This window comes from Squalius cephalus, assembly GCF_949319135.1.
Source record: "Squalius cephalus genome assembly, chromosome: 7".
NCBI lineage: Eukaryota > Metazoa > Chordata > Actinopteri > Cypriniformes > Leuciscidae > Squalius > Squalius cephalus.
Window position 1 is genome coordinate 25,116,363 of NC_137128.1, and position 13,876 is coordinate 25,130,238.

Genomic DNA, 13,876 nt, shown 5'->3' on the forward strand with positions numbered 1-13,876 from the left:
TCAGTGAATGGTGACTTTGAACAATTTGTAATTAATAATAGTAATTAATCATTTTTACATATGTTGGGATTCCTTAGTATTTTGCAGTTTGTAGTATTTGCAGTTTGGTTACTCTTTGAAATAGCTTGTAATTTACAATACAGTAACTGACTGACTCTCTTTGCACACTAGACACATGGGTCATATTTTATCAGATATGAAATATTTTATTCTTGATGGTTTAAAATATGAAAATATAAGACATTTTACACTACTGTTCAAAAGTTTTGGGTTGACAAGATTTTTAAATGTTTTTGAAAAATCTCTGTTGTTTATTGTTCAGATTTAAATTAACTGTTTTGTATTTAAATGTATTTTATTTATTCCTGTCACGTCAAAGCTGAATTTTCAGTATCATTACTCCAGTCTTCAGTGTCACATGATCCTTCAGAAATCATTGTAATATGATGATTTGCTGCTCAAGAAACATTTATCATTATTATTATCAATGTCTTTATAATCACTTTTGATCATTTTATTGTTGAATAAAATCATTAATTCCTTTTAAAAAGCTTTAGAAATTCTGCCTAACCCCAAACTTTTGAATGGTTGTGTACATTTCTATATTTTCATGACACAACTGATTTAAAATGCTTACAGGGATGTTTCATTTTACTCTTAGGGATTTTTGTTATGCATGTTGGTCAGACTGCTCACAATGAATGTATAACATTCAGATTTTGAACAGCAAGATTTAGATTAACATACTTTAGTTAATCTTACAGTACTGTTAAATTATAGTTAAGACACGGAATATAATGTTAAAGTTGCTTTTTTCTTTCCAAATCCACTGAAACATGCACTGGCTTTTGGGATTTTCACAGCCTCTCTTGCCATTCTTCCACTAAACCAAAAATATCCTAGTGTGCCTCTCTCAACCCCTGGCCTCTTGACCAGCAATTCAGACTTTCCATGAAACTGAAAGAAAGCCTTGTGCTAAAACGGGAAAATCCTGCATGAATACTCCACAGCAATCATGGTAAACGAGAGCATGGTTTTTGGCCCTGGCGCACACTTTGCCATGTGCTCACTATTACCAAATAAAAACACAGGACCCTGGGCTAGTGAGAGAGACGTCAGAAACACAACACTTCACTGTGGGAGAGAAAAATCATTTTGTTCACGTCAAGTCTAAAAATGAAATGTATCAATTTCTCTATAGCCATGAGCTTCATTTTGTCTTACTGACACGAGCCTTATGTTATTAGAAGCATGTTCTTGATATCACAACGTAATGGAGACTCACTAACCCAGGCTGACATCTGAAATCTGACGTCTGGAGCTTTTACTGTTGAAACCTTCTTTGAGCAGTTATGGAGCAGTTGTATCAGTCAGCAGACCCTCCTTAAAAATATAAAGGATTTGCAGAACAAGAAACAAGGATTTTAAAGGGATAGTTCACCCAAAAATGAAAATAAGCCCATGATTTACTCACCCTCAAGTCATACTAGGTGTATATGACATTCTTCTTTCAGACAAATACAAATGTCCTGGCTCTTCCGAGCTTTATAATGGCAGTGAATGGCCGTTTCTGTTTTGAATTCATAAAAGTGAATCTATCCATCATAAAAGTGCTCCACACTGCTCCGGGGGGTTAATAAAGGCCTTCTGAAGCGATGAGTTTGTGTAAGAAAAATATCCATATTTAAATTTTTTGAAAGAAAAATAACTAGCTTCCGGCCAGACGAACATACGGATTCTACTTAGACTAAAGCGCAACTTATGCGAGTAATGCGACATACTGCTGATATTTACGCTATGCCATGATGCACTACTTCTGACATCATAAGTTGCGCTTTATGCATAAAGCCCAATTTATACTTCTGCGTCGAACTCACGCCGTAGCTACGTCGTAGGCTGTGTGTAGCACGCGTACCCTGACCCTGAAGGCCTCATTATACTTCTGCGTCGGACCTACGCCGGAGCCTATACGCCGTAGGCAACGTGTTGGTTTTAATTTATACTTCTGTGTCGTTGTCCGCGTTGACGCGCACCTAGGGAGCATGTGAAACCCCGAGGGAGGGGTTCTGGCAGACCAATCACCGCGCTTGTGTCCGCGTAGAATTGACGCGTTGTTACATTTTTGGAGAGGTGCACGTCAGGGTACGCCGTAGGGTACGCGCGCTACACACAGCCTACGACGTAGCTACGGCGGCAGTTCGACGCAGAAGTATAAAACAGGCTTGACCCTGACGTGCACCTCTCCAAAAATGTAGCAATGCGTCAATTCTACGCGGACCGCAAGTGCTGTGATTGGTCTGCTAGAACCCCTCCCCCGGGTTTCACATGCTCCCTCTGCATGTGTAATTGCACGTCAACGCGGACAACGACGCAGAAGTATAAATGAAAACCAACGCGTAGCCTACAGCGTAGAGGCTCTGGGGGGTTATAAAGAAGTATAAATCAGCCTTCAGTAGACAGCGTTTGGCCGGAAGCTAGAATTTTACTTTGTTTAAGAAAAGTTTTCATATTTTACACGTTACAAACGCATAGCATCGCTTCACAAGGTCTTTATTAAACCCCCAGAGACACGGGAGCACTTTTATGATGGATAGATGCACTTCTATGGACTTCAAAACAGAAACAGCCATTCACTGCCATTATAAAGCATGGAAGAGCCAGGACATTTTTAATATAACTCTGATTCTATTTGTCTGAAAGAAGAATGTCATATACACCTATGACTTGGGGGTTAGTAAACCATGGGTTAATTTTCATTTTTGGGTGAACTATCCCTTTTAAAAAAAAAGGCCTGTAAAGTTGCCCTGGAACAGCTTTAAATTCAGTAATTGTGTTAAACATTATTGAACTAAACATATTTAACTGATATTTTACATTCATTAACTTTGACAGCCTTATAAAATACATTTTCTAAAATATTTTTTCTCGAGGGGAGAAGTTTTTCTATCTCCCATTTGTGGCCCCAGACCCCTGTTTGAAAGCCCCTGTATCTATATCTTCCTTATGTGCATTACTTTTTCGCTCAGTATAATTAAAAAGTGAGTGGACTCAATCTGTTTTGTTTTGGGACCTCACGCAGGCAGGTTTTTGGAATGCTTTAATGGATTCCTCTAAATAAATAGCAGCAAATGCAATCATGGCCAAATGCTGATACATTAAAACAGCGGAGCTGAAAAATGCACCCATGCACATGACTAGCATTTGAAATGTTGTCATTCCTAACCATGAAAACACATCATGGTAGCTTTAGTCATGACCCGGGAATGTGTGGCTCCTTGTGGTTTTACTGCTCTTCATCATTGCACTTGCACTACTGCAGTCACGAGGTATGGTTCAGATTGTGGTATAAACATGAAGGCAAGGCTGCTTTAATTAATTTGCCTTGCAGCATGTTTCAGATCTATCATTCAGAGTCCAAATTGAAGGTTATTCCATCCAGTCATCAATCAATGCTGGAAACGTGTGTGGCTGAAGTGATCAATCTACTGTCTGAGAGCATAGAGCATCCAACCAGCATGTCAGAAAATTAACAGGACAACCTTTTCTTTTAGAAAACTGGTGGGTTTGTTTGCAAATGAATCTGGTTTTCAACTGACCTGACCAGACTGACCCAAAATGTTTTTTCTTTTTCTTTTTGACAAGCACAACCGCTTTAATTCAGATTTGTAGGGCGGATTACTGTGGCCTCACTCAAACAGATAGAAAAAAATCATATTTGCTGGCGTTCCACATTTCAAGCTTCAGGAATGTGCCCTTTGAACTTGAAATGCTCCACGGCCCTCCATTTTGTTCAAGTCGAGGAAGAAACCCAAGGTTAAAAAATGTCAAGTGCTTCTCAAAAGTCGAAAGAATGTTGGCAGCTTTTCTGGCTGTGAGGAGGAAAAGGCCTCCACTGCGCTTATAAGCAAGATGAATGGCAGCGTATCACATGTTTCCCGGTTCCCATACAGGCTCTAACCACCATAAAAATCCTAAACCTTTGCATTCCAACCAAGAGGATTTTCTCTGCATATATAAGCTCATCTGGAGCCAAGTTTGTTCTTGTGTTGGTATGAAGATCCAGTGCCACAGTGTCGTCATCATATTTGCCTGTTAAACTGTTATTTGGTGGAAGACGGTTTATAGCAAATATTGAAAGCACATGTGAATAATGTCAATGTATATAGGCGAGGGTCATGAACTCCCCCACTGTTTCCTCTCTTTTTCTGTTATAAGTTTAAACGGCAATGCTGTTATGATTTATAAACTGTACTTAAGACGTTCTGATACTGAGTCTAAGACATGACAATCCATCACTGTATTTATTACTACTTTATTTATATTTTTTTTATAAAGTCTGACATTTTAATGGTTCTAGTATGTTGGTCCTTAATGACACTGTTTTGTGTTGAATGTCTGTTTCAAGAACTGAATTTGAAAGAACGTTCTTAAAATGTCTTTTAGACATTCCTTAAAGAAATTCAACCTGCGAATTTTTTTTTATCATTTAAGTATCATTTAACTGATCCTTCCCACCTTACACTGACCAATCTTACGTTCTGTTGTCTTATTTTTATTTGTTTATTTATTTTTTACAGTTATGGATGTAAGTTAGGGTCATTTTAAATAAAATTTTAGAGAAATTATTCAAGCATTTAGAAGAAAATATGGTTTTTTGCTGTTAATGTTTTTGATACATTTTTGTTTGTTTGTTTGTTTGCTTATAGGTTGTCTTTAGTGTAAATTTACTTGGTTTGAGCTTATATCCTCTATTTCTTGTACCATACTCTCATAAATACTCTTTTTAATGTTAAATCCAAAAAAATATATTGCTCACCATATAAAGTTTTAGTAGCTTCCTTTAGTATCTTTTTAAGTATCCCTATTTATAAGGGGGCGGTTTGACTAGTTTATGAACTGTAGCTTGTAAATTGGCAAGTTAGAGTTTTAAAGTAGTTTCACCAACATTCTTCAGGAAAAATAGTTTTCATGTTTTTAATTTACATGCTTTATGAAAATATGACCTTTTACATATTATTAGTAGTAATGTCTCATAATTACTAGTAATCATGACCCTTGTTTACTGTTGTTACAACAGATCTGAATTCCTGAAATACTTTCAAGATTAAACTTTTGTCTGTAAAATACCATAAATAGTGAAGCATTCATGCTTTAGCTTACTTTTAGATGATATCAATGTTGTTGTTTTTTCTCTCATTACACCCTAAATATTGTTAAAAGTTTTAAACCTTCTATTGACTTCTCAAATTCAAATTTAAGCATAATTAAAAAACATAAACCATACCTTCCCATTTCAAACACTTTGTTTAAATGTTTAAATTGGCATTTGTAATAAAGACAATAATTTATGAGCCTTCTTTTACAAGTCCATTTTTGAGAGGTTTTAACATTTTCAAATGTCTGAGAACACAAGTGAAAATGCCTCATTTTGGCATTTTCCATTTGGCCCATTTTTGTTTCATTACAAATTATGGTCACACTTTAGGATCACACTTTATTTTACAGTGTCCTTGTCACATATGTTACATGTACTTAGTAGTAACAGTAAATTATGCATAATTACATGCAACTAACCCTCAACCAAATCCTAATCCTACCCTAATCCTATAGTAAGTACATGTAGTTGCTTAATATTACTCAGTACTTAAATATATAATTACACTGTAACATTGACACCTTAAAATAAAGTGTAACCCACTTTGGTTTATGGTGTCCTTGATGCACTGTAATTATATATTTAAGTGTAATATTATTTAACAACATGTATGGTTAGGATTAGGGTTTGGTTCAAATACATACACATACAAAATTATGCTGAATTGCATGTGTGAGCTGCCCAGTTTTCCTTGGCACTATCTAAATAACTGACTTACAGTAAGATCACCAACAAACAACTTCCTCATGAGCAATGCAAGTCTGAGATGCCTCTCATTCATTTTTACAATGATCAGTTTGTTAAAAACTTAACAATACAGAGTAGTAGCCTTGTCCTAAATTTGGAAACAGAGTGTGACATCAGCACTATGTTAAAAAGCATGTGACTACACTGAGAAATATTGAGTTGACTCTGTCATTGTCAGTAGCATTCACAGAATAGGAGGCTGGATGGGTTAGTCAGGTGTTGGTTAAGTCAGCTCTGAGCGAGTTATCTATTGTTCAAAATCTCAAAAGCAGAATGTTTGTCTGAATGACTCAGAAGTCTGAGTCTAGAATGCGGATAAAGGTGAGCCTGAGGGAAATAGTGCGAGGTTTTCTATGGTGAAATTTGAGAGCTGGAATGCCCCTCTGGCATTCATTTACAATTTACTCATCTTTCTCGGACTGTATGTGAAAACCCGGAATAACGTGATGGAGAATGTGCGAAATGGGATAAAATCCAGTAGGTGGTACTTACTAGAACCAACAAATATTTCACAAGGGCTTCACAAACCAACAGACACGTTTTTATATATTAATAGCTTTATTGTAAATGTATGAAATGTTTCAGAACATTCACATCTTTCATGGATTAAATAGAAGAGGTCAACCCTTAGTCATGTGTTTACACAACTGTACTGAAATGCTCTTTGGCACCAGTTCCTCAGCATTACATTCCAACCCAACACAAAATAATTGTACAAAATATATATTAATATTTACTTTGAAACGACACCTTGACCAGCAAATGTGCCATTTAAGAGCGAACACATTCAAAAACAAAGTACAGGAACGCAAATTGTAATATAATACAACTGGTGTTCTCTCTGACAGAGTTCTCTTAGACTCTTAGGTCGAAATAAGGTTTTTGTCTCGCACAACGTGACAGCATGCAATGTAAAAGAATAACTTCGATGAAGGGTGTAGCAGCCATAAATAGAAAAACATGAGAAAAATGTAACCACTTATAAAGGTGGGGTGGAAAAGATACATGCGAGAGCCTCAGTCTCAAGAAGAAAGTCAATTGAACTGGAATGTGGTGGAGTTACCACAGGTCTTCTGAGAGGAGGGACAATGCAATAGTAATGACAATTTAGGAGTTTGTGCCCGTCTTCCTGTACGGGACGGCTGTAAATACCAACATTTTTGGATTCTCACCAGAAGCAAAAGTGTCAGTAATGAGGTTTACTATCTAATCTGTCAAAACATACCAGACTGGAGATGTACTTTAAAGACAAGAGCTCAGCTCCCTCTTTCACATGAGATTTTGAGCAGCTCTGTTATTAAGCTGGACTCTTTCTTCACAACAGTATAGTGATGTGGTGTCATTTAATATCTTCCAGAGCTTCTCATCACACAGGTATGATGTATTTATTTTGCAGGGCAGTTTGTCCTGCATGCCTTGTCCAAGTGTTCTTCATCAAATGAAGATCTCCACTGCATCAGCCGCCACATCATCCAGGCCTTTAAAAAGGTCCACAGCAGATGCTGCTTTCTGGATGCTATCTGTGAAAAACAGTAACAAAAATGAACCAGTTATCACACAATGTGACTTGATCTCTTACCTTAAACTTTGCCTCTCAATTAGCTTATTTTTTACTCTGAGACGAATAATGGGCTTTTTTTATGTTAATTTTTTTAAGTTACTTTTTCATTTTCCATATTATGCAGAAACAACTAAAAGTTTACTCACTGGGGTTGGGCTCTGTGCAGGAGGCTTGATCTGTTGTCTGTTTCTCTGACAGGACTGGCTCAGGATGTCTCCGGGTTGCTACAGGAGCAAGAGTGGAATATGACGTACCAGCCGCCTGGTCACTGGATTGACTCTTCCCTGGAAAAAAGATTCATAAGAGTTAGTTTTGTCAATCTGAGAACCCAACTCTTAACAGTGAACACTAATGCTAATGTAAGTCAGACACTTAACTAGTAAACGCTAACTAGCTGGGAAGGCTGTTGCTAGTCAGACTCTTAACTAGTAAATGGTAACTAGCAGTGAACACTATGCTTAAGTTATTTAGATCATCAGGGCCGTAGCTGGGGTATTTGAGGCTGGGGGCCCTAGAATCGTCACCACCTTTTGCCCCGCTAGCGACAGCCCTGCATACAATAACTTAGCTAGTAAAAGCTTAACTAGTAACTAGTAAAATCAAATAACTAGTAAAAGCTTACCTAGTAAATGCTAATTAGCAGTGAACAATAATGTCAGTCAGACAAGAACCTAGCAAGGGAAAGCTAGTAACTTACCTAGCAAAAGCTTACCTAGTAAATGCTAATTAGCAGTGAACACTAATGCTAATATTAACCAGACACTAACGTAACTAGTAAAAGCTTAACTGGTAACGTTAATTAGCAGTGTACCATAATGTTAATGTTAGCATTCAGACACTAACCTTTGCCCTGGGCCATGTGTGTGACCGTTGAATGAGAGATGGTGATGGAAGGCTCAGTAGTAGCTGGGCGGAAGTCACCTGACTCTCCCTTCAGCTCCTGCTGCAGCTTCTCCTTCAGGATGCTAATCACTGTGTCCTTCTCCAGGATTTGGGTGTACAGGGCACGGATCCTGACAAAATATGAAACTCATGAGTCCTAAACAATCTTTCAATCCAAAATGGTTCATTAAACACAACTGAAATTTAATTTTAGATGCACTGAGGGTGATTCTCTTACCTGATTTCTACTTCCTGGTTTCTGTGCTCAGAAGATGGGAGCTCTTCAATGAAGGAATGACGGGGCGAATGGTTGATGATGGTTGTGTCTCTATGAAGTACAGGAAGAAAACAATAAGGAATTGCTTCAAAACTCAATATTTTCTGAAGAATTTGACACCGAACTCCTCTTTTACCTCTGAGCTGCAGCGGTGGCGGCGGCATCCATCGCAAACTCCCTCATGGTCTTCTCCTCCAGGTATTTCTGCTCCCAGCGCATCTTGTCAGCCTCCAGGGACAAAATGCACTCTTCTTTTTCCCGCAGAAGCTCCTGCATTGTGGACACACTGACGTCGGATGTCCCTCCGACTGGCTGAGGCTGCCGCTGTGGAAAAAGAAAAACAAAGTGTAAGATTATTGTGATATACCGATTTGAAGTCTCGAGCTATTCTTAGCTTCACTGGAAGGAAATAGCCCTGACAAACAATGCTAAGTCACATCTGAAAAGTTAAAAATAACAAACAAAGCACCGTTTTGTCTCTGTACCTGCTGATTTCGGAGGCTCCGCAGTTCCTGCTCTAACCGTGTCCTCAGGCGCATTTCCAACCCTTCTCTTTTCTCGCATGTTGATTGCAGCTGAGCCAGAGCCCTCTGCAAACGCTCAACCTTCTCCACATACGCTCTCTTCCTCTGCAGCTCCGTCCACAGCTGCTGGCTGCGTGTCTGCGTGGACCTCAGGGTGCTCTCCAGGGCCTCGCTCCTGCGCTGCTGGTTCTCCGCATCGTTTCGCAGATGCTGAACCTCCTGCTCCAGATGCGCACACTGCAATTGCTGTTCTTCATCTGTTAGAGAATACAAAATTTGAGATCTGTGTTTGTAAATGAAATTGATTTGAGCAGGTCAGATGCTTAGAGAGTCAAAGAAATCAAATTTGTGGCCCCCCACATGCCAAGTTTAAGTACGTCCATGGGTATTATTTGGTATAAAAAAGTGGTGGGGACGGTGGCGGTTTCTCTGTGCACATAGCACATAAAGAAAAATACTAAATGTTCTACAGATATTATATTACATTATATTACATTATATTATATTATATTATATTTAGTTGTATTATATTATTATTATTTCTCTGTTGTGTGCAATTTCGTAAGTGGTGGTGACCTTTTGACAAACTTAGTAGGAATGCATGAACTGAGGAATTGATTGCCTTGAAGGCAATGTATGTTGCATAAATGTTTTCTGTACATACTAAGCCATTATGTCCAGTCATAACAGGCATAGGCATTTATCTGAGGACGTGAGAAAGAGGCTGAAGGAATGTTTATGCAGGCCCTCTCCAGCACCACTCCCCATTGACTTCCTGCTCATAACAAGAGGAATTCAATCGCAAAGTCCGGAGCGTCTCATTTACGCAAGCGGTTAAGGAATGCAGAGGGGAGGAGAAGCGACCCACTCTCCCTTTGACCCACATCTCAGAGCTTCAGATTGTTCTGTTTATTTCCCACCAATCACTGCAAAACTCATCATCGCCCCCGCCTCTTCCAACTTTCAGCAAACAGGAAGTGAGGCTGAGCAGAACATTTAGTTAATTGTCAATGTGGATCAAACGAGAGCATTGACAGTGTTTGTCAGTGGTTAACTGTCCCCAGGCATTCTCCCCCACAAAGCTACGGTCACATCTGACATTTAATCCTCTTTTCTGATCATTCATCTGCTGTTATGTGACTGAAATTCCTGTGTTGGAACGCTCTAATTGGAAACACATTCCCTCTTTAAGCAAAATGACTCAACAGAAAAACAGATCTCACATTTGTAGTGCAACTCTGGGTTAAGAAGTATCCAGAGCATGTGAAACAGTAATGAGGTTTAATGTGGCCGTGTTCATGAACTCACTCTGCAGAAGGAGCTTCTCAATAACATGCTGGTTCTGGTCAGCAGCTTCGGCTTCTTTTGCCGCTTGAATGCTTGAATGCTGCAGCCTCTTGATCTCAGCCATCAGCTTTTTTCTTAGCGCTTGCTCCAGAGTTTCTCTTTTTGCACAGCCCTTCATCAGAGTGTCGTAGGCCTCTGAGATCCTTTCGATCTCTTGTTCCAGCTGGCGGAAAAAATAAAAAGACAATTAAATAGCATGTCAGATGTGTCCGTCCGACAATGATGGCCTCAGAAATACTCGAAGATGGTTAGCAATGTTCCTGGTTGTGATTAAGAGCAGAGAACAGAGAAGCTGTTCAGGAGTGCCATATGGAAAGACCAGGATGGCGTTAACCATGACTCCATCATCCCAGGCATGTTTACACAAGGCAGTGGCCTGATGGGTAAATGCTCAAACCTGTGTAATTATCATTCTTTCAGAGTGAGCAACAGCTTAACTGCACTGATGTAATCCACTGGAAACACTTCATGGCCTTTTGGAATTTAGCCAAAGTGAAATGAAAAGCTATTTTATAGCTGTCATCACTCTCTGGTATATAAATATAGTGTCTATATGTGTATGCGAAATATTAATATATATTATAATAATAGTATAATATATGTATATATATATATATATATATATACACACTTGTATACAAATATATGTGTATATATTTGTATATATATGTTTTTTTCAGACAGATGTCCCATACAGATCTGTATTTACAGCTGAGCCTTGCTCAAATGTCTACAAAACTTAATTTTGTATCCATAGCCATTTGTATTCAATTTGTATTCAGAGAAATAGTGTAATTATATAACCTGTTGTAAACAGCCTGTGTTTTTTTATTTATTTTTTATTAAACCCTGTTATCTTCAGATGGGTGTCCCATTAAGATCTGTATTTACCGTATTTACAGTACAGCTAAAAATGTCAGGGTCTTTTACCTTCTGAATTCTGAGGGCCTTCTCAGTGTGTCCCTCTAGCTCCTGTCTCAGTCTCTTATTCTCATTCATGAGCATTTCCAGTTGAATGCGACTGCAAGCTGCGACCTCCCTGCCAGCAGGGGGAGATGTGGAGAGTCTATGGCAAACTTCTGGTGTTTGAAGTCTGGAAGTAGAGCAAGGTAAAAATCATCATGTTTGATGAAAAACTAAACAATGGGATTTAGTTCATCTCAGTATGTTAGTATAGTTAGAAGACAAACTACAATAGCATGTACCATATTGCATACTCAGCCATAGCATCAGCCAACAGACTGTTAGTCATAATTACACATCCAATAAAGTACGTCAGAACTGTAGGAAATGCATATAATGCGTCACTGTGGTTAAGTGTAAATTATGCAATTGGTCTGGTCTTCTCTACCTGTTGTGCTGGGAATGAAATGGTGGTGGTTCTTTGTAGCACTGTTCATACTCCGTGGCTTGTTGCAGAGGAAAGGGGTACTCAGTATAAGGCACCCGCTTATTGTACTCCAGTCCTTGCTGGCTATATTGTAAGTGCTGGTCTGCATGATATCCATGTACCTGAGGGTAACTGTCAGAACATGTTGCAGGCATTTTATTGTGCTCCATTGAAAACTGCAGAGACCGCTCACTCAGTGACCGTGCGTGGCCTCGCTTCTGGTCCCAGCTGTCTTCTTCCTCATGGGGCATCTGCCTTGTTACACTATCCTCTAGTGAGCAGCCCCTGTGCGGTTGGCACCACTGGGAGGCCAAAAACTGAGACTGGGCCTTGGCTTGTTCATAGGTGGGCAGCTCCTCGCCGTGGTGTGGGTGTATTGTGTAGTTCTCAGAGTGCTGGTAGTCAACCTGGTGCTCCTGACCCTGGGGTTCTTGGCGGGCAGAGAGCTGAGGAGACTGGGGCTCCTCCTGGCTGAGGCTCTCAGATGAAGACTGTGGAGTACAAACCCCTCCGCTGCCAGCTCCAACACCTCCTCCTCGTCGCAGGGCCTGCTGCTGGATGGCCAGGAGTGTGCGGGCATCTGTGGGGTTTCCATAGCGAAGCTGCTCTTGGATTAGTCTGTGCAGGACAGTCCCAGATGCCTCTTCACCTCTCATTTTATTTGATGAAGATGTGTATTTATGAGCTGAACTGGACCTAGAGGGCAAGAGAACCATTCAGCAAATGATTATGATTTTTTTAAATTCCATATAGATAATAACAGTTGAACAGAAAGAAAGAAAGAAAGAAAGAAAATAACCATGTTTAAACTCTCATAAGTTAAAAGTACTGAATAATTTTTTCATCAGTTTACAGAAAGTGCAAGGAGCACATATTTCAGCAACAGTAACAAAATAAAATCTAAACACAATAAAAAGTAGGCTATACTTCTTGTCATTTTTGTAACATCTGATTTAACTGGTTTTACTTAGGCTAAGTCAAATAATATATAATAATAGCTATATGTAGGCCTATTATTTATAACAATTAGGGCTACAATAAGTATATAGCTACAATATTGGAACAGAACTCAATAATATTTTTTTTAAATAATAAAATTTCTAAAATAAAACCAACACAACGCAACTTCACCAACAACTATTCAAATATAGGGCTAAGAACTAGTTTTCATCCCAATAAAAGGGTAGCGCACTAATGGGAGCACAATGTCTAATATTCATTATTCCTACAACACGTGCCAAACTAATTAAACGTCATAAACATGAAACATTTTCGTTTCATGGATCGTCCTCAAAGCCGTTCAAGTTATCGACGTCACATTTAAAGTTAACGTTAACGTTACATTCGGGTTTTCTGCCAATAATGCACTATTGATCGCGTTCGCTGCTATTGTCCATTAAACTCCATGTCTGTAGTAGTCTAGCACGAACATTGAAGAACAACTTACCAACTAACACTTTCATTCCACACGGATTCTGTTAATGGCATGTGTAATAATAATCCAAGTAATCCAACTTATATCTTCTGTTTGTGTTTTATCTCCTCGTTGTTTGTGTGCGCGCGCGTTCGGGTCTGGTTGGGTTATGAGCTGGTAGGCGCGCGCTCTGCTCTCATAAATAACTGAGCGCGCCTGGAATGATCGGAATGTGTGAGCTCAGGGATCAAAAGTGAAAAGAGAAAAAAGAGCCATTTAATACAGCAGCTGCAGTTCCGCTTTCGTCCACCGGGGCTTTCACAACAGTTACGAGCGCTCAGGTTTGCACTAACAAAAAAGTCCTGTAATTTAAGAAAACGGTCCAGTTGTTGTGGTCGAAGGAAATCTATGGCAACATGAAGCCCTGTATTACTACAGAGAGGCTAAGCAGTGATGTCACCTTAACAGAGAAAAGGTGTCAAAAGGTGTGACCCAATCTGAAAGGTATGCAGACGTGTTGACACAAGAATACAATAACCAGAGCGAGAAGATCAACTTTGTGTATTTAAGCTTATGAAA

At 39.1% G+C, this 13,876-nt stretch overlaps 1 protein-coding gene across 1 annotated transcript; it reads right to left on the minus strand.

Moving 5' to 3' along the window:
* Positions 1-7,138: 7,138 nt before the first annotated feature.
* On the minus strand, positions 7,139-13,472 carry amotl2b (angiomotin like 2b). Its single transcript, XM_079875925.1, has 10 exons — positions 13,331-13,472; positions 11,845-12,579; positions 11,424-11,586; positions 10,455-10,656; positions 9,108-9,403; positions 8,759-8,946; positions 8,584-8,673; positions 8,307-8,476; positions 7,610-7,747; positions 7,139-7,422 (listed from the first exon to the last, which is right to left on the minus strand). Exons 1-10 carry the CDS (start codon positions 13,369-13,371, stop codon positions 7,337-7,339), a joined length of 2,109 nt encoding a protein of 702 aa, XP_079732051.1. The 5' UTR covers positions 13,372-13,472; the 3' UTR covers positions 7,139-7,336.
* Between the last annotated feature and the right edge of the window lie 404 nt (positions 13,473-13,876).

Excerpts from the sequence above, each read along its gene's own strand:
- amotl2b (XM_079875925.1), bottom strand. The coding sequence starts at position 13,371 with ATGCCATTAACAGAATCCGTGTGGAATGAAAGTGTTAGTTG. Across the intron at positions 9,404-10,454 it reads TGAGAAGCTCCTTCTGCAGA|ATGAAGAACAGCAATTGCAG; the intron begins GTGAGTTCATGA and ends ATTCTCTAACAG. Across the intron at positions 8,477-8,583 it reads AACCAGGAAGTAGAAATCAG|GATCCGTGCCCTGTACACCC; the intron begins GTAAGAGAATCA and ends ATATTTTGTCAG.